Consider the following 25,006-nt stretch of genomic DNA (forward strand, 5'->3'; position numbering starts at 1 on the left):
CCATCACTTATAAGAATTCTGAGCACTAAATTTGCTTTATGGCTTAGTTTGGAGGTCAAACAAGATTTTTGTTTCCCCTTCAGGATCCCTCCTACATTGTTGGTGGGAATGCAAGTTGGTACAGCCACTCTGGAAAACAGTGTGGAGGACCCTTAAAAAGTTAAAAATTTGAGCTACCCTATGACCCAGCCATTGCACTACTGGGTGTTTACCCCAAAGATACAGACGCAGTGAAGAGAAGGGCCATATGCACCCCAATGTTCATAGCAGCATTGTCCACAATAGCTAAATCGTGGAAGGAGCCGAGATGCCCTTCAACAGATGACTGGATTAAGAAGCTGTGGTCCATATATACAATGGAATATTACTCAGCTATCAGAAAGAACGAATTCTCAACATTTGCTGCAACATGGACGGCACTGGAGGAGATAATGCTAAGTGAAATAAGTCAAGCAGAGAAAGACAATTATCATATGATTTCTCTCATCTATGGAACATAAGAACTAGGATGATCGGTAGGGGAAGAAAGGGATAAAGAAAAGGGGGGTAATCAGAAGGGGGAATGAAACATGAGAGACTATGGACTATGAGAAACAAACTTTAGACTTCAGAGGGAAGGCGGGTGGGGGAATGGGATAGACCGGTGATGGGTAGTAAGGAGGGCACGTATTGCATGGTGCACTGGGTGTTATATGCAACTAATGAATCATCGAACTTTACATCGGAATCCGGGGATGTACTGTATGCTGACTAACATAATATAATAAAAAAATCATTGAAAAGAAAAGATTTTTGTTTCCCCTTCAGAATGAGTTTATGATAATGAAGCTGAATCCAGGCAAAAGTATAATCTTTTTTCTTAAGTTCTAAAAATATGACCCAGGTCACCTTCTGAACTCTGAAGACACAAATCCAAGATACACCACTATCTACTCTACGTTTAAAAACTCTCCAGTTTAGGTCCTTTGAAATCATCTCATGGCCCCCTTGAACACACGTGAAGCTGCTGGTCATGTGGTCCAAACCCATCTCTTTGGCAAGAAGGCAGCTCACCCATGGTCTCACGGCTGGCCAGTGGCAGGACCCCTGTTCGGGACTCCCAACCCAGAGAGACAGCAGGGCAGTGCTTTCCTCTTAATGATACCTGATGAGCCCAATGTGCCAGCTTTCTGTTTCTTTAAGCCTTTAAACTGCTCCTTAGGGGCACCTGGGTGGCTCAGTTGGTTAAGCATCTGCCTTTGGCTCAGGTCATGATCTCAGGGTCCTGGGATCGAGCCCTACATCAGGTTCCCTGCTCAGAGGAGGGTCTGCCTTTACCTCTGTCCTTTCCCCCTGTCCTTTCCCCTGCTCATGCTCTCTCTCTCTCTCTCTCATTCACTCTCTCTCTCAAATAAATAATTAAAATCTTAAAAAAAAGTAAACTGCTCCTTATTCATTATTAAATGCGGGATCTTACTTCTCTCACTGAAAGCTGTGTCTACAGCATGGTAAAACACCTGCAGTTTGTAGCTGATGCAGGAAGGAATGTAGTCAAACCTCCTGAATGGTCTCAACCACTGGCTGAGAGTGGCAGCCTGAAGGACCCAGCCAGAGTTTAAATCAACCAATGGAAAGTGTGAAAGCTGTGTTCTTTGCTTTGATGCTAACCAGGCCTATAACTTGGAAAAAATATGAAAAAATAAAATAAATAAAAGGGTGCATCTTGTGGAAGTGTTGACACACTAAACTCTGAGTTGTTAGCCTTGTGGTATCTCTGAGGCAGTTTTCTGAAAAGGAAACAAAATGATTCACCAAAAATGATGACCCTGTCTGGGACTGCCCCGAAGTATCAGGCCAGAGAAAGTGAACACGTCCCAGATGAAAGAGGGCTCTGCTCGGAGTGGAGGAATCCCAGGGAAAAAGGCACTTGCTCCAACTGCGTGGCTGTGACCTCATTTTGAGCTTTCAAGGACCACAGGTCCACTGAACTCTAATGCCGTACAGGCAAGGAGGCTCTGACTCAAAAACAAACAAAACGAAAAACCCAAACCCCTCCTGGCTAAAGAGGAGAGAGTAGAGAATAAAAAAGGGATGGGGGAGAAGAGAAGCAGCTGGCTCACTGTCTGCAGTACGCTAAAAATACGATGACGCAATCCTACGGACAATGGATTCTTCCAGATACACGTGCTGACTTGGCTTAGCCCTGTCACACCCCCCAGCGAATTTGGGTGGCCCCGCCAAGACATAGTGGAACACGGAGACGGTGCCCCACGTGGTTGAAGGCTTGTCTCATTTCTCCAGCCTTTAGACTTTCCACCTTTTTCCCACCCCAATAAGCATGAGGGCTATGTCAACACCGTGATCTGCAGAAGCAGGGGGTGCTGGGGACAGGTGGAAAAGACGGGGTATGATAAAGCAAATGAAAGGGATGGGAATGTGTTCAAAGCTCCATGCCCACGGGGTGATTAAGGTGTCTCCTAACACGGGGTAAGAAACACTGCTCTTACTCATTGGGAGAGCTCTTGAGTCAAGCGGGACTTGACATGACTTGTAGGTCGGGGGGGGGGGGTGGTTCCCCAGAATGCAGAGCCTCTGATAATAAACAGTTTCAGTGGGGCCAAGATCAACATAAAAGAGATCAACGATACAGACTGTCAGCTGTTAATCCACATTCTTTTTTTTTTTTTAAAGATTTTATTCATTTATTCGACAGAGATAGAGACAGCCGGCGAGAGAGGGAACACAAGCAGGGGGAGTGGGAGAGGAAGAAGCAGGCTCCTAGCAGAGGAGCCTGATGTGGGGCTCGATCCCATAACACTGGGATCACGCCCTGAGCCGAAGGCAGACGCTTAACCGCTGTGCCACCCAGGCGCCCCAATCCACATTCTTAATGCACCAGGACGGTTGGTCACACAGAATACAAATTTTTTTTTTTAACTTATGAGGTTTTTGCTTTTGAATCACAAATAACATAACAACATTAAAAAAAGAAAGGAAGAAAGAACACATACCTGAAGGAGGCGATTATTGCTGTGACTTCGTCATCCGAATAAAACTGCATAATGGCATGATGTGCCCCAAGCAACTCCTTCCCATCTTTCCACCAAGAAATAACTGCAATGTCCTGGTACATATTAGGTATATTGATGGAGCAATTGAACTTGACATCTTTATGTTCAGAAAGTATTATGTGGCCAATTGTATGATTAAATGCAAGAGGCGGAAGGAGCTTTGACCCAGAAGAGGTCACCCCTGGATGGGCTGCATTCCCTGTATGCGGTCGTCCAAGCTGGGGTGGTGAAGACGTCAAGGCAGGCTGGTACCCACTGGTGTGAGGAAGGGAAAATGGCGTGTGGTCAGCTTGCAGGCCTCCTGGCAATGGTGGGTCAGGCTTGGTTGCTTCCCTCACCTCTGCAACAGCTGCAAAACAGAAATCTTATTTTCAGCCTTTTAAATAATGGAGTTTTCCAAATAGGTTCCCAATCTCTAAGGCCACGATGAGATAGAATTGGGGTATCCTCAGTGTCCTCAGAAAGCATGAAAAGAATGTATTCAACACACGTCTGGACGTATATTCTCATTCACAAGTTCATTCATCCATTCACTTACCTCCTAAAGAATGTTTAAGGAGTAGAACTCACCCCAACAAAAATGGTTTCCTTTATTTTATTTTATTTTTTTTTAGAGAGAGGGAGAGCATGCACGAGCACAAGAGGGGGGTGGGAGGAGGAGAAGAGGGAGAGGGAGAGAATCTTAAGTATGCTTCATGCTCATCACGGAGCCCAGCACGGGGTTTGATCTCACGAGCCTGAGATCATGACCTGAGCTGAAATCAAGAGTCGGACACTTAACCAACTGAGCCACCCAGACACCCCCTCAAAAATTGTTTATTTCCTTTTTTTTAATTAAGATATCATTGACATACTATATTAGTTTCAGGTGTACAACATAATGACTTGATATTTGTATATATTGCAAAATGATGACCATAATAATTTAGTTAGCTTAGTCGACTACCATCACAACGCATAGTTACAAAATTTTTTTTCTTGTGACGAGAACTTTAAAGACCTACTCTCTCAGGTAGAGAGTATACAATAGAGTATTTTGGCTTTTTTACAATGCAGTAACTAGAGTCACCATACTGTACATTACATCACCAGGACTTCTTTATTTTATAACTGGAAGTTTGCACCTTTTGACCACCTTCACCCATTTTCCAAAATTGTGACTCACTCAAAGTCCTTCACGCCCAACTCAGCAGCATGGCAGCAAGGGGACGGCACCTGAGATCTCTTTTCTCACTGTGTTCTCAGTCACAGACTATGTCACAAATTTGACCAGTGGTCTTGCAAAGGCTACTACTGGTCACACAGACAAGTTCACAATTCTTGCACCTCAAAGTGACCCATCTCTAGGTACAGGGGAAAAAACCAGTCACTCATGTCACCAACTACAGAATGACTTGGAGCTTCCGATAAAATGCTTGCCTGCTGGAATGGACTGGAAATGTTGATTTCATCTGGCCCACAAGTATTTCTAAAAATATTGGCCCACAATAGTTGTACTTCTGGTTTTTTTAATAGCACTTCTGGAGCATACATTCTGTGCTGGTGGTTATGTATTCAAACACAATGGCCACAAGTGGTTGCGACAGGCAGAGTGGGAGAGACATGGGTCTGGCATTTTTTGAGTAAGTGACTGGGGGTACCCAGTGGTGCCTGTCCCCAGGCGATAGCTGTGACTCTCCCACACTCAGGATGTCACACCTTCCTGGGCTCCTGAGTGTGTGTGTGTGTGTGTGTGTGTGTGTGTGTGTGTGTGTGAGAGAGAGAGAGAGAGAGTAGGGTGGTCTCTGCTTAGGGTTATGCCAGATTTAGCAAATAAGAACACAGGACGCCTAGTTAGCTTGAATTTCAGATAAGCAACAAATAATGTTTAGCATAAGGAGCCAGCTAAGCACTATTTGGCCAATGGAGATACAAGCAGGAGATTTGGGGGCAGAAGGAAGGATCTGAGAATTTGTTCCTCTGGCTTCCTCCCTGCCAAGTCGCTCTGGCCTGCACATCTTCTTCCTCAACTGAAGGTCATGGCTTCTGTTAGGGAGTCTTCTCCACATGACTCTTTCCTGCCAGGTCGGCTCTCATGGTTGATGCATTTGAGAACTGCCTCCAGGGTGAATGCCAGGTTGGAGAAAAAGAGATTTCACTCTAAGAAATTGGGGAAAGCTCACTGCTTGCCTTTAGCCTGAGGTCTCAGTGGCTGTGGGAGAGCAGGGGCCCTCTGCATGCTTCGGGGGAGGCTATGTGGGTCAGCCACAGGCTGGCCTGGAGCCCAGCCATCCAGACAGATGAGTGTGCTGTGATGGGAGTGTTCATTTATTCCAGGGAGTGGAGGTCAGGGTGACTCTGCAGAGAGGGGCTCCTGCCTCTCCTGTTGCCCCCATGCCATGCAAACCTTATGCACAAGTGTGGGCCCGGGCTCTTAGCAGGGAAGGGGAAAGCTCTGCCTGGGTCCCATCCAGTTCCGTCATCTTCCTCTGAATCTGGGGACACTTTCTGCAGTGATGAATGCTCTGGCTGTTTGTTTTATGCCTGCAGACCCTCCACAAGAATGCTCTTTTTTCTCGAGGCTTTGAAGCACTTACAATTCACCTCTGCCTCTCAGATCAGCAAATTTATGTACGGTCTTTAGTCATTGGCATCCGTGGGACTGGGAAGTCAGGGGTATGTCCAGATAACTTTGTTTTTCTTGAAATATAAAGCAAACAAGTGCTGTGGGAGAAGCAAATAATTCTTTGGTTTAACTTACTTGAAGACATTTAAAATACCAAATTATGAAGGTAACCCAGGTTGGCAGTGGAAAATTCAAATATTTATAGAAGCACAGAAAACATAAAGTGGAAACCTGTTTTGTAATCCCAACCCTGCAAAATAACCCCTGATTACAGTTGGGTATAGCCTTTGGTTTTCTATGAGCTAAGCAGCTCCCTGAACAGACTAAAGGCAAAGCCACCCACTCAGATGATGTCAGGAGCAGCACGCCCACCCCGTAATCACTATGATAGCTGAGACGATAGCTAAGCTCCACGAGTTGAATTGCCAGGAGTGGACATAATGATTCAATTCCCAACCAATATTTACATAGCACCCACTAGGTCTAAGATTTGCTGTGATAGTCTAATGGGGTACAGAAAGTCTAAAGCGGCCCAGGGGAGGAGAAGCAGAAGGTCCCAAGAGTCACAGGGGAAATGGGACACAGCTAACTGGGGCGAGGGGGAGGTCCTGACAGTATCAGGGAGGCCTTCCCTAGTCCCTCCCCACCCCCAACTACTTAACCCTCCAACATTAGGTGCTGGGCCCCTCCTTTTTGTAACACCTCCTGTGATTCCTCATTCAGTTCTTTCTCTCCTGCTGGACTGAGAGCCCCAAGAGGCCTTGCACCCACACTATAGCCAGTTCATAGACAGTGCTCGAAGTAGGTGTGTTGAATGAATAAGTAAAGGCACAAATGAGAGGAGGGAGGCGAGGTGGACAGGGTTTCAAGGGGCAGGGGCATGGGAAACTGAAGAGAAAGAGGAGGCCCTATCTTATGGGAACATGAATGTAGCTGTAGGGTGGCACTTCTGTGCTCGAACCAAAGTGACAGAGCAAGTGAATACAGGCTCACTTCAGAGAGCCCCGAATCCTGGCTGAGGTAGCAGCGATTCCTGGAAGGTTCCTGAGCAGGGGAGGGGGAAGATCAGAGCCATATTTGACCCCAGCACTGACATCCGGCTGGGCAGAAGCAAGACTAGCAGGAAGGAGGAGGCCAGGAGGTGGGAAACCCTCCAGGAAGACAGCGAAGACCTAACTAGCAGAGCGGCCAGGAAGCAGGAAGGATGAGGGAGAGGAGAGGGGCTGACCTCACTATCGCCATCGTCCTGCGACAGAAAGGTCAGTTTGACACCAAGTATTTAGGAAGGATGTAATCTTAGAACACAGAAGAGTTCTCTGGAGTGGTCATGATTCTGGTTGTTGCTAGAAGAATCCAGGCCAGGAGGCTGCTTCTGGTTCAGTTTTCTCTCAGGGGAAGTGGGGATGGCAGTAATGGTGCCCTATAGGTTTGCTCTTAGCAATACAGGGCGTATTACTACGTCCAACTCACAGCACTCAGTAACTGTTAGCTAGCTAGCTTGCTTTCTTTCTTTCTTTCTTTCTTTCTTTCTTTCTTTCCTCTTTTTCTTTCTTTCTTTCTTTCTTTCTTTCTTTCTTTCTTTCTTCCCTTCTTTCCTTCTTTCTTTTTCTTTCTTTCTTTCTTTTTCTTTTATTTCTTTCTTTCTTTCTTTCTTTCTTTCTTTCTTTCTTTCTTTCTCTCTCTCTCTCTCTCTTCCTTCCTTCCTTCCTTCCTTCCTTCCTTCCTTCCTTCCTTTTCAGATTCTACCCTATTTGAGAGAGAGAGCAGGGGAGGAGCAGAGGGAGAGGGACAAGCAGACTTTGCACTGAACATAGAGCCCAACACGGTGTTCGATCCCAGGACCTGAGCTCATGGCTGAGATCATGACCTGACTGTCAGACACTCAACTGACTGAGCCACCCAGACGCCCCTATTTCTTACTATTTTCTTATATTATTGTGAATCAGTAAAAACCTGCCATGGTCCAATACCTGAGAGGGGCTGATTTATAGGGGTTGATAGCAAGGGCTGAACAACTCCTCATGGATGGTGAGGTAGGTGGGGTTCCCACTGCACAACTGTGGTGGTGAGGGCTGAGGGGGCTGCCATTTATATAGCAATGGCTATATGAGTGATTATGGATAATGTGAAAAAAAGGCAAAATAGCAATCCCAGGTTTTGGACCCAAAGACCAGGGCAATGACCAATCAGAGATTGTGTTTTAAGCTGCTAACTTTTTACTGTTTTGACTACTTCCATGCATAATGCCCCTCCCCGTTTTTCCTTACAGAACTGGATTGCTTTAAAATTATTTGGGGGGGGGCAGTTATGGCAGGAGGAGAGATCAAGCCAACAAGGCTTGCTTGTACAACGAACCTTCTAGTTCTCACTAACCTGCTCCTGTTGACTCATCCTTAAGATGGCAAAAGGCAACATGATGGCCTGTTAGATGGACACACACTGGAGACCATGTTTAGTGAGTGTGAGAGAGGTATTAAAGCTCACAGAGCCTGAATGAGAATTTGGTACCCTCTACGCAGCACACATGGAAAAGTGGGCTGCCTCTGGCTGTAATTTGGGTGGAATTCACAAGAAACTTCACCCTCCCCTCCTCTCCTTCCAAGGTTGTTTCCTTCTGTGGACTGGATAAGCCACTAAAGTGGCAAGTTTAACCCTACCTAAGTAACTGCTACGGAGCAGCCTTGGACAAATGGCCTCCCAGCAAGGTGGGAGAGTAGCTGTCCAGCTGTTCCAGCAGCTGCCTCTGCCAGCTCCAGGGGGCCACTCCCATCCAGCCCTGCAGCTGCATGAGGGAGCACCCCCCGCCCCCGTTCCTAATCACCACTCAGCCCTTGACCAGATTCCAACAACAGCTGCATACAGACAGGGACTGTGTCTCCATCAATGACCCCCAGTGCCGAGCGCAGGGACAGGCTTATGGGACATGATCAGCAAATATTTATTCATCCAACAGATAAATTGGTTAGATATACTGTCTATTGCTTCACGCAGGTTTGCCTTGTTGTTCTGAACACATCTGTAGCTTCCTCAAAAGCTGGAGGTGACACCCTCTGAACCCAGAAGGATGCGTGACATACATTTAATGCAGTGAACATCCATGGAATAAATGCGTGTGATGTGGGCAGAGTTCTGAAGGGTGAGCAGGGAAGAGAGTTGGTCCAGGCAGGGACACTCTGGCGGCTGGGAGTGGGTCGGAGGTGGGATGTTGGCAGGGCTCTGAAGCAGCGCCCCCCCCACCAACCACACACAGCCGCAGTGGGCCAGACATTTAGGGACCTCAGTCTTTTAGACTCAAAACTGGTCATTGGGGGATGCTAGTAAACAGTCTACTTTCTGTGGGATCAACTAACACATCCCACCTTGAAATCCACGAAGAGTTGCTGAGTGCTTGCTGAGGGTGCATGATGGCAGGTGGGCTGGCTGGTGGACAGTTCAGTGGTTGCCCAGGAAAGTCCTTTGCTGCCTGAGACATGATCTCAGAAAAGCTCTTTAGCTTCTCCAATCCCCTGCAAGGGTAAGAGTGCCTCAGTGGTAGGACGTGATCGGATCTATAGGGTCTGCCAGCACATTCTATAGATTTAGCTGATGTTGTTGTCCTTGGCTTGCATCTGAACCCGGGCCTGTTGGCCACCTGAAGTAGGATTTCTGAGGCCAGGCCTGGGCCTTGTAGGAATGAGCACTGGGACTAATCAGAGAGGTCCATGCATAGGGACTAGCAACACTGGAACAACATAATTGCCAGTGGCGAATGAGAAGAGAAAAGAAACTTTTGGCTTGTGATGGCCAGAAGGCTCTGGACTCTAAGGTATCTTTGTAGGACTGGCTGGCCTCCATAACGCTTTCGTAACATGAGCTCCTTTCCTTTTCTCCAAGCCTTGGGACCACAGCCCAAGGTGGATAAAGGAAGCGGAAGCTGCTAAAATTGCAGGTCCAGGGGTAGTGGCTGGAAAGGCAGCACTGGGCAGCATCTGGGCCCTAGAGGCCCTCCAAACCATGGGAGGACGACTGGGCAGGGGGGCAGGCCTGCAGGAGGAGGAGTGTGGGTTGGCCAGCCCTATTTAATTCAACCATGCCTTGGGTGTCAGGCTCCATCAATCTGCTTTACAATCCTGGGTGCCCAGAAGGGGAGAGCGGAAGCACCTTGGCCTGAGAATTGGAACAAGGGCAGGACTGAAGTGCCAGCCTGTGGGACCCACTGCCCCGCTCCCTCTACTCTTCCTCAAACAACAAAACAAGGCCTCAAGAGAGCTCGTTGAAGTTCAGCCTCAGAATCAGGAGGCCCAGAGGAGGATGCAAGAGTGAGGGAGAACTCCTGCGGGTTCTTTGCTTCCCACCTGCAAAGCATACATGGTCCTGGGGAGCAGCGACAAACAGAGGGGAGGATGCCCTTTGCCCAGGAGCTAACGCCTCCTTTCTGGCCTGGCTGCCTGCTGTGGGCTTTGCTATCAAGTGCCCCCCACCCCCCCACCCCCATCAGTTGAAAGAAAGACTTCCTTCAGCAGCGGGTTTGCAGTTTACAAAAAGGCTTTTGGAGCCCACGCCTCATCCCCTCTCCTGCAGTGCCCTGTGTCCTCCCCCAAGAGAAAGGGCCACACCTAGACTGTCTCCCTTCGCCCACCCCCATCATTCTGGCTGATAATCTGAATCATGGCCCTGGGCAGCTTTCCTGTCATCTAGTTTAAGGGCTCCTTCCCCATCCCTGTGGCTGGCTGAGGCCAAACCCAGAACAAACAGAAACTTTCTATCTAGTTTTGTTTCACTTTATGTAAACGTGAAGGTTTCTCAATTGATAAAGAGTAGCAATGATACTTAATGAGAGAAAAATTTAAAACCTTTACCCTGAAATCACTTGACTCTATTGTCCCCAAACTGTAAATGGTAAACATGAACTTCGCTGGAGTGAATGCACTCTGCTACCTGGGAAAAGTTACAAGGGAAAAAAAGCCATTCACGGGATGAAACTGACTCTTGAATAGTCCCATTTGCACCAAGCATAGCAAAGCCTGGCCAGCAGAAACTGGGTATCTGACGGGGGCAGAATGGGCTCTGGCAGGGGCTTTATTGGAAAGCAAGGGGAGGACACGTCTGGCTGCTTGCGCATGGAGGGGTCACAGCTGTGGTGTGACTGCAGATAAGACGGAGTGCCAGCAAAACCCCACTGGCATGCCTGCACAGAGGGAAGAAAGCAAAGTCGGGTATAAAACATGGTGTGGGCAGATCAGATTTTCCACATGCGCCCCAACGGGCATAGCGTCGCCAGATAAAAAACAAGGCGTTCCAGTTACACTTGAATTTCAGATAAGCAATGAATATGCCAGTACACAGGGATATACTCAGTCAAATATATATGACTTTGTATCATTTAGCCCAAACCAGCTGGAGCCAGAGTGCCAGGGAGTTAGTTCACTGTTGCTCCCCTAACAGGCTGGCCTCCTTGGGTGCAGAGCAGGGTGAAGAGTGGGTCTGGAGGAGGCAACAAGGGACCCCAGTACATCAGACGAGCTATTCGACCTCTCTAAGCCCTCACCTGGAGGGCGTAAAGGGGCTCAGACCTCTGAGCAACAATGATGATAACCAGGATCTCTTCCCCACTTCCCCTGGTATGCTTTCCGGCTTAAGAAAAAAAGGAGAGCCCCACCTATGCCTTTCTCCCTCCTGCACACACTTCCACAGTGAAGTCCCAAGGGCCTCAAAGGGTTTTAACCAGTTCCTCACGATCCCCTTCAGCCTATACCCCACTTTGTGACTTGGGCATTTCACCTTTTCTTGGTAGAAGTGCCTTGCAAAAGAAACTTCCCAAGCAGACTGCACCGTTCAAGTCCTTTCGGTAGAGGAACACCAATTCAACCAGAAGAGAGTTCCAGAGTCTGACTGTGACTCTTCATCATCGTCTTCTATCTCTCCAGCATGCCTTCAAAACTAGCAGAACATCAGAGTCTCCAGGCAAAGGTTCTAAAGCTCTGATACCTGCTTTTCACCCAGACCTTGAGCTTATTGGTCAGGGGTGTAGTTTGGGTATCGGGACTTCAAAAAAAAATCTCTTCTAGGGATTCTAATGTGTAGCCAGGGTCAGAACCCCTGCTCTAGCAAGTGGATCCAGTATCCCAAATCACCTTGGGGAAGGGGGCTCTTGGGGGTTCCGCCTGAGAATCCCCACCCAGAAGGCTCAGGTTTGAACCCTGTGGTTTGGAAGCATGGTACATATAAGAACTCTGGAGTCAAAGAAGCAACGTTTAGCCCACCAACTCAGCCACTCAGAGACCAGATAACCTTGTGCAAGTTACTTGGTCTCCTCATCTGTAAAGTAAGGCCCACAACACCTTCTTCTTTCAGAATAATAGCAGAATACTGCACATAAAACTCCATGCAGTGCCTGCCATGCACAGACATGCAATAAATGAGTTAAGGCTTTCTTTTTTTAAAAAAAAGATTTTATTTATTTACATATTTAAGAGAGAGAGAGACAGAAGCAGAGCATGAGTAGGGAGAGGAGCAGAGTGAGAGAGCAGAGGGAGAGGGAGAGACAGACTCCCCGGGCGGGGAATCGGAGGCAGGGCTCGATCCCAGGATCCCGGGATCATGACCTGAGTCGAAGGCAGATGCTTAACCAACTGAGCCACCAGGGCACCCCCAGTTAAGATTTTCATAACATGAAACAAATGATCTGTTGTTTTGAAGGTGCAACGAATCATGTCTGGGCCATCAATGCTGAACATACGGGACCAGTTATGCTGACTTAGACCATTCAACCCCTTGCAGTGAAATATGAATATATATTTACTTAACTAAGGTTTTTCCTTCTCTTTCCCCTTTGGCAGCACACCAAGTGTCACAGAAAGACTGAAGGAACACTTTCTGGCCAGAGTGGTGAAGCAGTTTGGCCCCTGGTATCAGGGGTTGGTTCTCCCTAAGGGCCAGAAGTGGCTTTCTCGAGATCTAGGACAGACTCTCAGTCTCCAAGTTTAATTCCTCCATCACGCCACTCCCAACACATATGCTCCAGCCCACCAATACCTGAATGCCCATTAATAAAAAGCCATTTTCGGGGCACCTGGGTAGCTCAGTCACTTGAGCATCAGATTCTTGATTTCGGCTAGGGTCATGATCTTGGGGCCATGGGATTGGCCCCTTTTTGGGCTCTGCGAAAGCGTGGAATCCACTTGGGATTCTCTCTCTCCCTCTGCCTCTCTTCCTGCTTGCATGCACATGTGCACACACTCTCTCTCAAATAAACAAAATCTTAAAAAAAAAAAAAGGCATTCATTTAAAGAAAAAAATTATTTCCTTTTAAAATGTGACTATTTCTGGAACACCAAACATCTAACAAGAATAGTTTGTTAAAGTCTTTTCTAAGTGAAAGAGGGCAGAGAATTCTGTCCAAAAACAGATATACTTTTCCCTACTCCTCCCACTAAGTACACATAAAAACAACAGAAACAAACATTAAACAAACAAACAAACGATAACAACAACTACTACTCCGAAAAGTGGAGAGAAGGCAGATGTATCAGGAACTTCAGGATGCTAGACCACCATGATGATGAATTCCCTTGGTTTTCCTTTGCCTCCATACGTCTCAATTTGGAAATGTTACCAGGCAAAGAACATCACCACCAACAAAAACAAAAACAAAACCACAACCAAAGCCTATCTTCCTGAGTCAAAAGACCGGGAAAGGGACAGCCCATCAATACAGAAGATTTTTAGACAATAAACTGTTCTCCTGGGTGCCTGGGTGGCTCAGTTGGTTAAGCATCTGCCTTCGGCTCGGGTCATAATCCAAGGATCCTGGGACCGAGTCCCACATCGGGGGTCCCTGCTCAGTGGGGAGTCTGTTTCTCTTTCCCTCTGCCCCTCCCCCTGCTCATGCTCTCTCTCTCTTGAATAAATAAATAAAATCTTAAAATAAAAATTGTTCTTCTCCAGGCAATCCACCCAGAAAACCCTATGGTCCCATCCCCACCCATGCCAGCAAAGGTCAAGTGGGGAGCCTACACCTCTACCCTTATTGGGTTGAAAAGAGGTGCCACAACTATTCCATCGGGTGGTATCAGAGAGGGCCAAGTAGAAAGCTGAGACTTTCATCCTCACTGGCTTGTGTTAGTAAAGACCATGTGGGAAGCGTGGACTTCCACTCCCACCTGGCATTAATGGGGCATCCCTTCCTGTACCCACTGGGGTGGCATCAGAAAAGGTCTAGTAGAGAATCAGGGCTTTCACTGCTGCCAGTGAGGCCATCCCTCCTCTTTCCCTAGGGTCAGTGGAGGTAAGGTGGTGAACAGTCAGGAAGTACTAAGGCACTCCAACCCCTCCCAGACAGGAGGTGTCAGTGGAAACCTAATGGGCAGCCAGAACTCCCACTCCACCTCTAATCAGCAGTAACTCACACTCAGACGCCACTGGAGGTTGAAGGGAAAACCTAGAATTCTACCCCCAACAGGCAGTGAAGAGGCAACATACCTCTTTGCCAGCTAGAGCAGCTGAGAGGAAACCCAGTATAACGAAAGATAAAAATAAGAGCCAGAGTCTCATAATATAATACCCCAAATGTCCAGGTTTCAATAAAAAATTCAATCTCAAACTGAATGAAATACCAACAGCAAGGTGACAGAGAATTATCTGAAAAAAAGTTTTAAAAAAGGAATCTTAAAAATACTTCAATGAACAAGTAAGAACATGAAACACATGAAACATAGAAAGCCTCAACAAAGAAATATAAAGTCACAGTAAAGAAATTAAAGATATATATTTAAAAATGCAACTTTTTGAACTGAAAAATACAATAGCCAAAATAAAAAACTCAGTGGGTGGGCTCAATAACAGAAGGGAGGGGCAGGCGAAAGAATCAGTGAACTGGAAGACAGAACCACAGAAAATTATCTAATCTGAACAACAGAGAGAAAAGAGACTGAGAAAAAAATGAACAGAGATGCCAGAACCTCTAGGACTATTACTAAAGATCTAATGTTTGTATTCCCAGAGTCCTGGAAGGAGAGGAGAAAGAAGAGAGCAAGAATGAAAAAGCACTTGAAGAAATAATGCTGAAAGCTTCCTAAGCCTGACAAAAAATATAAACCTACAAAATCAAACATCTGAGTGAAACTAACATAGGATAAACCCCAAAAATATCCACACCAAGATATATCACAGTCAAACTTCTGAATAGTAAAGACACAGAAAACTTTTGAAAGCACTGAGAGGGAGATGGATAATGCCTGACCTATAGGGGAAAAACAATTCAAATGGCAGTATACGTCACATAGGGAACCATGGAGGACAGAAGGAAGTGGCACCTTTCATAAGTGCTGAAAGGAGAGAACAGTCAACTCAGAATTTTTCAGAAATGAAGGGGAAACCAAAATATTCCAGATGAAGGAAAACTAAGAATTTGTCATCAGCAGACTACTCTTAAAAAATAGCCAGAGGAAACTCTCTAAACAGAAAGAAAACAATAAAAGAAGGAAACTTGAATCATTGGAAGGGAGGAAAAAACACAGAAAGCAAAAATATTGGTTAATACAATAGACTTTCCTCTTCTTGAGTTTTCTAAATTATGCCTGATGATTAAAGAAAAACTGTAACACCATCTGATATAGTTCTAAATATGAAGAAATATGTAAGATAATTATGTTTCAAATGGGGAAATAAAGGAACTTTAAAGGAGGTAGGGATTTTATAATTACCTTGAACTGATGAAACAGCAACACCTAATATATCAATAATTACATTAAATGATCTAAGTATATTAAAAGATCAAGATTGGCACAGTAGATTAAAAAACTACCCAGCTATCTGCTGTTTATAAGAAATTCATGGCAAATTTAATGATACAGGCAAGTGGAACACAGGAGACAGAAAAAGATATATCATGCAACCATTAATCAAAAGAAAGCAAGATAGGGGCTCCTGGGTGGCACAGCGGTTGGACGTCTGCCTTTGGCTCAGGGTGTGATCCTGGAGTTATGAGATCGAGCCCCACATCGGGCTCCTCCGCTATGGGCCTGCTTCTTCCTCTCCCACTCCTCCTGCTTGTGTTCCCTCTCTCGCTGGTTGTCTCTATCTCTGTCAAATAAATAAAAAAAAACTTTAAAAAAAAAAAAAAAAAAGAAAGCAAGATAGCTACCTTGATATCAGATAAAGTAGATTTCAAAGCAAAGAAATCTACCAGAGACAGAAAGGCAAATTATATAATGATAAAGACTCAATCTACCAAGAAGACATAGCAGTCTTAAATGAGTGTGTACCAAACAAAGCAAAGAGCTACAAAATATGTGAAGCAAAAACTGATATAACTGAAAGGAGAAAAAAACAAATTAACAATTGTAGCTGGAGACTTCACCATCTCTCTCTCTCAAGAACTGATCATAGAACAAGGCAGAAAATAAGCAAGGATATAGAAGAACTAGATGACATGGCCAATGGAAAGAATCTAGTCTACATTTATAGAACATTCCAACCAACAACAGCAGAATCCACATTCTTTCCAAATGACGATGGGATATAAACCGAGATAAACCATATCATGGGCCATAAAGCAAATCTCAAGAAATTTAAAAGAATTAAAAATCATAGTTTGTGTTCTCTGACCACAATGGAAATAATCAGAAATAACAGAAAGGTAATAGGAAATTCTTCAAATACTTGCAAACTAAACTTCTATATAAGCTTTGGATCAAAGAGGATGTCTCAAGGGAAATAAAAAAATATATATATACTGACCTGAATGAAGATAAAGATAAAACATAAAAATTTGTGGGACACAACACAGTGCTGAGGGAAAATTTACTTAGTAATCTAAGCTTGGAACACAGACAAAGAAGAGCAAAAGAAAAAATAATATATTTATAGGAAAGGAAACAAAAAAGAAAAGCATTAGAGAAAATCAATGAAACAAAGAACTGGGTGTTTGAAAATAACCAATGAAATTGACAAATCTCTAGCAAGACTACAAAGAAAAAAAAGAAGACACAAATTACTAATATCAGGAATGAAACAAGGACTATTACTATTGACTGTACAGACATCAAAAGGATAATAATTAAATACTACAAAGAACTCTACACACAAATCTGACAATATAGAGGAAATGGACTAATTCCACAAAAGACACAAACTACTACTACAACTCGCCGACTATGAAACAGATAATTTGAATATCCCTGTGACTATAAAGGACATTAAATTCATCGTCTAAAAAAATCCCCCAAAAATTATTTTCCAGGCCAAAACAGTTTCACTGGATAATTATACCAAATGCTTAAAGAAGAATTAGCACACATTCTACATAATATTTTCCAGAAACTAGGAGAGGACAAAAGCCAATATACTTTACGAAGCTGGTGTCCTGACACCAAAACTAGACAAACACAGTAAAGAAAAAAAGTACAGATCAACATCCTTCATGAATATAGATGCAAAAACTCCTTAACGAAATATCAGCAAATAGAATTCAACAATATTTAATGATATTTATATACCAAGATCAAGTGGAATTTATTCCATGGATAGAAAGTTGGTTCAATATATGAAATCAATGAAAATCAATCAATGTCATCTACCATATTAACAGGTTAAAGAAGAAAAATCACATAATCATATCAATCATTTAACAAAGTCCAACAACCATTCAATACCCATTCACAATTTTTAAGAAAATAGAAAGAGAGGAGAATGTGCTCAACTTGATAAAGAGCATCTACAAAAAACTGAAAGCTATCATTTTACTTTATGGTAAAAAAACTTCATTCTTTTCCTCTTAGATTAGAAACAAAGCAAAATGTCTGCTTACCCCATTCTTTGCTTGTTTGTTTTTAAGTAGACTCCACACCAAGCATGGAGCCCAATGCAGGGCTTGAACTCATGACCCTGAGATCAAGACCTGAGCTGAGATCAAGAGCTGGAGGCTTAACCGACTGAGCCACCCAGGTGCCCCTGCAGTCCTCATTCTTAGTCAACATAGTGCTGAAAGTTCTAGCCAATGCAGTAAAGCAAGAAAAAGAAATAAGCATCAGAAAGGAAAGATCAGAAAGGAAGAAATAAAATAGTCACTATTTGCAGATATGATTGTCTACATAGCAAATCCCACAGAATCCATTAAAAAAAATGTCCTTAGAACTAATAACTGATTTCCTCAAGGTCACAGGATACAAGATGAATATACAAAAGTTATTTTACTTCTATATACTAAGTAACGAGCACATAGACATCAAAATTAAAAATACAGTACCATTTACAATCACTCCCAAATGATGAAATACTTAGGTATAAATCTAACAAAGCACATACAGAACTCATATCCTGAAAACTACAAAGCACTGATAGGAGAAATGAAAAAAGATCTAAATAAACAGAGAAACATACTGGGTTCATAAGTTGGAAGTCTTAACATAGTAAAGACATCAATTCTCCTCAAAGTATATATAGATCATAGAATATTAAAAATACATTTATCTGGTCCTTGTCCCCAGTTCCTGGCACAGAGCTCCTAAAATCCCTAGAATTTCCCAAGTGATAGAAATGTCTTTTGTTATTCATAAAGAGTATCTTTGGAACACATCTGAGTTCACACTAATAAAGTGACTTAGGGTGGGGCCCCTAGATTGCTTCAGGATGGGAGCTGATCATCAGAAAAACAGGATTAGAGGGTTAGAATATTCTGCCCCACACCCAACCTCGAGGTAGGAGAAAGGGGCTGGAAATTGAGTTTAGTCACTAATGGCCAATGATTTAAACAATCATGCTCATGTAAGGAAATTCCATGTAAAAACCCCTAAACAAAAAGGTTTGGGGAGCTTCTGTGTTAGTGAACACATCAATGTGCTGGGAAGGTGGTACACTCAGAGAAGGCATGAAAGCTCTGAACCTCTTCCCCTACACCTTGCCCTATGTATCTCTTCCATTTGGCTATTCCTGAGTTGTATCATTTCTATTAAAGCTGTAATCATAACAACAGTGCTTTCCTGAGTTCTGTAGGTTAGTCTAGTGAACTACCAAACCTGAAGGGGAAAGGATGGCCTGGGCGCCCCTGAATTTGTAGTCAGCTGGGCAGAAGGTAGATAGCCTGGAGAGTTCACTGGAGCTGGTGTCTGAAATGGGGGGCGGTCCTATGAGATTGAGCCCCTAACCTGTGAGGTCTAGGCTAACTCTAGGTAGTGTGAGAACTGAATTGAATTGTAGGACACCCAGTCGAGGTCAGAGAACTGGAGAATTTGTTGTCGAAACTACATATTTGATGTCAGAAAAAAAGCACATACAGATTTAACACAATTCCTAAAATACCAGGAAGATTGTTTTTGTAGATAAAAACAATATATTTCTAAAATTTGTGTGGAAAAGCAAAGGATCTAGAATAGCTAAAACAGATTCGAAAAAGAAGAATAAAGTGGGAAGAATCAGTCTCCCCAATTTCAAAACTTATTACATAGCTGCAATAATCAAACTGGATAGTATTAGCAGAGGTACAGACACATAGATCAATGGAACACAAGAGAACCAGAAACGTTCCCACACAAATATACCCAACCTCTTTTTGGCAAAGGTCAGAAGCAATTCAATGGAGGAAAGATAGCTTTTTAAAGAAATGATGCTGGAGCAAGTGGATATCCATAGGCAAAAAAAATAAACTTGACCTAAATCTTACACTTTATTCAAAAATTAACTAATATGTAATATATAATATATAAATGTAAAACTTAAAACTTTTAGGAAAAAAAAAACAGGAGAAAATCTTCAGGACCTAGATAGAGTTAGGCAAACAGTCTTACACTTGCCACATATGCTACATAAAAAGAAAATGTAATAGACTGAATTTCATCAAAACTAAAAATGTTTGCTCTGCAAAAGACCCCACTAAGAGAAAAAAACAAAAACAAAAACACAAACAACAGACTTGGAGAAATTTATTTGCAAACCACCTATCTGAGAAAGCACTAGTATCTAGATTATTAAAGAACCCTCAAAACTCAGAAACAATCCAATCAGAAAAGTGCAAAGATATGAAGAAACGTTTCACCAAAGATTATATATGGATGACAACTATGCTCATGAAAATGTGTTCAACATCATAAACCATTAGGGAAATTCAAATTAAGACTCCAGTGTGTAGGGGCACCTGGGTGGCTCAGTCGGTTAAGCAGCTGCCTTCAGCTCAGGTCCTGATTGGGATCGAGCCCCACATCAGGCTCCTTGCTCAGCGGAGGGCCTGCTTCTCCCTCTCCCCCTGATTGCGCTCTCTCTCTCTCCCTATCTCTCTCTCTGTGTCAAATAAATAAAATCTTAGGAAAAGAAAAAAAAAAAGACCACAATGTGGTATCACTTCATACCTGTCAGGATGGCTAAAATTAAAAAGTGACATCAGCAAATGCTGTCGAGAATGTCATTTCAAGGGCCCATAAAAGCACAAAGGGAGACAGAAGAGTTGGTGTCAGTGTTGCGGTGCCAGAAAGACACGACCCATGCTTGCTGGCTTCGAGGATGGAGGAAGGGGCCAGGAATTAAGGTGGGACCCTAGAAGTTAGAAAAGGCAAGAACATAGACTCTTCCTACAGACTCCAGAGAGGAGGGACACCCTGTTGTCACCCTGATGTTAGCCCCAATGAGACCCATTTCAGACTTCTGACTTACTGAACTGTAAGATATGATATTTTGTTGTTTCGAGCAACTAAGTTGGTGGTAATTTGTCATGGCAGCAAATGGGAAACTAATACAGTTTATATGGCATTTTTGAAATGACAAAGTTAAAGAAATGGAAAACCGATTAGTGACTGCCAGGGGTTAAGGAGGTGAGAGGGTAAAGAGGGATCCTGCGGTGGTGGATGTCAGTACCCATGTCCATATCTGGCTTGTGATATTGTACTACATTTTCCTAAGATGCTACCCTTTGGGGGTAACTAGGTAAAGGGGATATGGGGGCTTCTTCATATTATTTATTAGAAACAGCATAAGAATCTAAAATTATTCCAAAAATTTAATTTTAAAAATCTAACTATGTTTAATATCTTCTATTGGCTAAGAGGCAAAAGCCACAGCATCTGTATTATCTCTGGACGCTCACACTCAGCCAGTCTTTCCACCTGCATGATCCTCTCTGATCCTGGGCAGGGAGTAGCGTTGCCCCCAGTTTGCAGTGAGGAGCCTGAGGCTCACAGGTGCTAAGCAACTTGGCAGATCATCATGGGTAGGAAGGAGTGAAGGGACTTCTCCCAGTCCCACCCACCCTCACCTCACCAGCCACATTCAGACTCCAGGTCCTAAGCCCCTCCTTGTGGTTGGTTCTGAGGGCTGGACAGAACAGGGCTCTAGAGTGCCTTACGCCAGGCAAGGGCGGGGATGGGGCGCTGGGTGGTGAGCCTGGAGGGCCAGTGACTGCTGCTAAGATGGTCTCAGCCTGCTTCGCAACCTGGCTACAACCAGCCTGGACAGCATTACCAGACCGATCTAGAGTATTCTTGAGGTATTGAAGAAATGCCTCAGTCAAGATCTTCCACAGCAATAACCTACCTGTAAGATGTGCAGAAGAAAAGTTTTTTCTATTCTAATAACAATTTGGCAATATATGATGAGGCTGAAATTGCATACAACCTACAACTCAGCATTTCCACCCCTAAGGACTCACACATGTCCATAGTGAGACACGCACGCAAGTTCATGGCTATCTTAACTCGGGTAGTGGTTTTAACATGTATTTGTCAAAACTCTTCAAACTTGACACTTAAAATCTGTGCATTTTATTATAGCAAATTAATCCTCTATAAGGAAAAGATTAAAAACAAGAATGCTCTTAGCAATGATGTGGGAAACAAAGGCAAAAGAAAAAACTGAATTTCCTGACTACTTACAGTCCATTGACGAGTCCTTAAACAGGCAGAGGGACCATCCTCTGGGAGCTCAGCTGCCTGATGTTGACACTTGGCTAAGGGCAAAAGGCAATCTTGGTTTAACATCGTCCTGACCCCCCAGGATCCTGTGAGTCTACTTTAAACAAATGGAAATTCCTTTGGAAACTTCCTTTGTCTCTGGCAAGATATATGTTGGCAGTCATCCCGCAAGCCTAGGACCCACTGATACACATCTGAAGGGTCTTAATGACTGAGGTTTTTACTATACAGCAATAAAAGACCTTTTCCTAACAATAGCTAGCCCCCTCAGGGTCCTTGTTTCCAAATACCTGGGAAGCTTGTGCTGTCCCTAACCCCCTGCCAACTTGAAAGTATATAATCAATCACTCCTCGGGACCTCACTGCAGCTCTTCCTGCCCACCAGTCCTGTCCCAGTGCTTTACCATGGGGTAAAGCCAACTTTTTGCACTGGGTAAAGCCACCTTTTTGCAACCAAGATGTCTCAAGAATGCTTTCTTGACTGTCTGCTCCAAACCCCAACATTTCCACATCAGCAACACTGCTGGTAACAGAAAAATGCAGAAAACTCTAAATGCCCAATAAAAGGAGACCAGATAATAAACTACGGTATATTCCCATATTTGCCTATGAAGATAAATAAACAAGGGCAACACTGTTCAACCCAGACGAGTCTAGCAAACTTAACACAGAGAAAGCAAGCTGAAAGAAAGCACACTATTTATATAAAATTTTATCACATGTGTAGAGCAGCAGCTGCTAGTGTCCTGCTCAATGCTCAGTCCCCCTTTTCCTACAAATGGGACCTGATCTCATTCAGGGAACAACTTGCCTTGCTAATATAATAATTGATTTGTCACTGTTCCTTGCAGCTTGGTACAGCCAAGGAAACTCAAGCAGAAGTCAACAGCTTGGGGCTTTGCATAAAGCTATCGTCTTCTTATGGCCTAAAAAGGGCAGACTCAGCTAGTATGAAACTGGTTGTATTTTGTCCTTCCTGATTCCTCCTTCTTGGAATGCGAACGAAATGCTCAGAGATGCAGCATCCATTTGGAGACGATGAGCTCTAAAACCATATACTAAAGATGATGGAATAAAGAGCCAGGAAGAGCCAGGTCCATGACCACATCATGGATCCTCTATCCCAACCCCAGCCTGGCTACCCTCAGACTGCTTGTTGTAGGAGAGAAATACCTTCCTCTTGGTTGAGCCACTGAAGTGAGGTTTTCTGTTACATGCAACCAAAAGTAAACCTTACCTGACATGGTGTCAAACAACACTGCAAAGTGTCACCAATACAATTCTGTGTTGTCAAAGGGTAAAGAGACCATGCGAATTAAATCACCTAGTGTGGGGGAGTGGTTTTCTCTGGGGGAGGTGAGGCAAGGGGAGGAGACTGGAGTGGGGAGCAATGGGGGCTTCAATGAGGGAAGATGTGAGGCTCCCCAGTTCTCCTCAAGAATCAGACGCATTGCGGGGCAACTGGGTGGCTCAGTCGCTAAGCATCTGCCTTCAGCTCAGGGTGTGATCCCAGGGTCCCGGGATCAAGCCCGCATTGGACTCCCTGCTCTGTTAGGAGCCTGCTTCTTCCTCTCCCACTCCCCCTGCTTGTGTTCCCTCCCTCACTGGCTGTGTCTCTGTCAAATAAATAAATAAAATCTTAAAAAAAAAAAAAGAATCAGATGCATTGCATTGGTGGGGTGTAACAAGAGATGTGCTCAGAACGGCTCGGACTCCTGCTGGTTAGCGCTGCACCCTAAAGACAGAGTCCATAGGTCGTAGGTGGGGTCTGGGCTTCTATATTTTGAAAAAGCTTCCTAGCTGACTTTCTCCTATCCTCCTAGCCAAAATGCTTAGGAGATTTATATCCTACAATTCACATTATAAAACACTTACTTAATTTCCAAATATAAAATTACATCGTGATATTACAGGACAGACTTTCTAAAATGATATAATTCCCCCTTGGAGCCTGAAGATTCTGCTGTGCACCCTGGGGAGACACGTTCTACTCTGCCCGGCCCAGAAAGACTGTATAATCATCCCTGTGTCTTCAGAACCCAAGAGTCCATGCTCCCTGCAGACTTGACAGCAAGAAGCCATAATTTGTTTGGGCAGGTCCAGTATCCTCAGAAATACACATCTGTGTAGCTGGAGGGGCTACTTCATGGGGGCACGGACAGCTCAGGCGTCAGGGAATGGAAGCTGCCCACAGTCAAGAACCCACTGGTAGGACTCATTTTTAAGAAAACTCTGCGTTGCCTCTGGCCCCGTTTCTAGGCTGAGGCCTGAGGACACTCACAGCTGGAGTTAGGCACAGGCCTGGGAGGTACACACTCACGCCAAGGCACTGTGTCTGGAACCACACTGAGAAAGTGTCCCACCCCATGACTCCCCTTCAGACAGAATCTGTTGTTTGCCCCAGAGGGGACCCCAAAATCACCTATCTGCCCTCCCATTTGATTGGCGGGGATTTGAAGTTTCAGAAAGGCGGAGCACCTTACCCCAAGTGTCCCTGCAAGTTAATATCAAAACTGGGAAGAGAACTTCTATCTCTGGATTCCCAAAGCGGTTCTATTTTTCAACTAATGCTTTAGATGGAATGCTAAATCTAATGAGCTTCCTTTTTTCTTTGCTCCAAAATGTTCAAAGAACATTGTTTTCATCAACAAATCTTCAAATCATGAGGCAGAATTGTAAAAAGGCTTAAGGGCTGGTTTCACTTCCTGTGTGGAGGCAGCCTGCCAGGTACTGCAGCAAGTGGAAAACCAGCCCCCCAGACCGGCAGCACTTGGGAGCTCATGAATAATTTATCATCTCACTGTGCATTCACTAAGTGGTGCGGGGACAGAAAACAACTTTCAGCAAGTTTGAGTCCATGTTCTAATATTCTCCACCAAGACAGCTTGCTCTGACTTAAAAAAAAAAAAAAAAAAAAAAAAAAAACAAAGATCATTTTCAAAAACCATAATGAGGCCAGTCTACTATTAGGAGCTGGAAGAAACCCTAAAGCTTAAAATAGCAAAACAATTGCTTCTCCAAGATAAACAAGGCTTTCCTTTGTGTGTCTAATGAGAGGCAAGACCACTGCGAAGGCAGATTCTAAGATGTTTACTGTCCCCGAATGCTGAGGTAACGATCTCCCCCACCCCTCCAAAAAAGCAGATTGTACAAAAAGAGATCTGTCCAAGAGCACCTGCCTGATTGTCAAATGCCAACCTGAGACCTATGTCTGGAGGGTGAACCCCTTTCTTGAGTGAGCGAGGGCAGGGCGCGAACACCGTGATGATCAGATCTGGCTGGGGGCCTTTGCTCACTTGACAGGCGCCAGACAGCGCCTTTGAAGGAACTGACCGAGAAATATCCCGACCGAGAAATATCCAGAAGACACCATTAATGACTGGGTACAAGGAGACACAGGAGCATAGAGTTTGCTGTCATAAAAGTCTATACGTTGAGATGAAATGAAATGGGCTTTCTCCAAGCATTAAGTCTCT

At 44.3% G+C, this 25,006-nt stretch overlaps 1 protein-coding gene across 2 annotated transcripts in view; it reads right to left on the minus strand.

Annotated features, from left to right (window-relative positions):
* Positions 1-25,006, minus strand: part of MERTK (MER proto-oncogene, tyrosine kinase) — a 110,161-nt gene that overhangs the window by 79,411 nt on the left and 5,744 nt on the right. For both annotated transcript variants that reach the window (XM_011231159.3, XM_034659531.1), the window contains exon 2: positions 2,991-3,399. In XM_011231159.3, the coding sequence (XP_011229461.3) occupies positions 2,991-3,399 (409 nt within the window). The remainder of the gene's footprint in view (positions 1-2,990; positions 3,400-25,006) is intronic.

Source organism: Ailuropoda melanoleuca, chromosome 4 (genome assembly GCF_002007445.2).
Source record: "Ailuropoda melanoleuca isolate Jingjing chromosome 4, ASM200744v2, whole genome shotgun sequence".
In the NCBI taxonomy this organism is placed as follows: domain Eukaryota; kingdom Metazoa; phylum Chordata; class Mammalia; order Carnivora; family Ursidae; genus Ailuropoda; species Ailuropoda melanoleuca.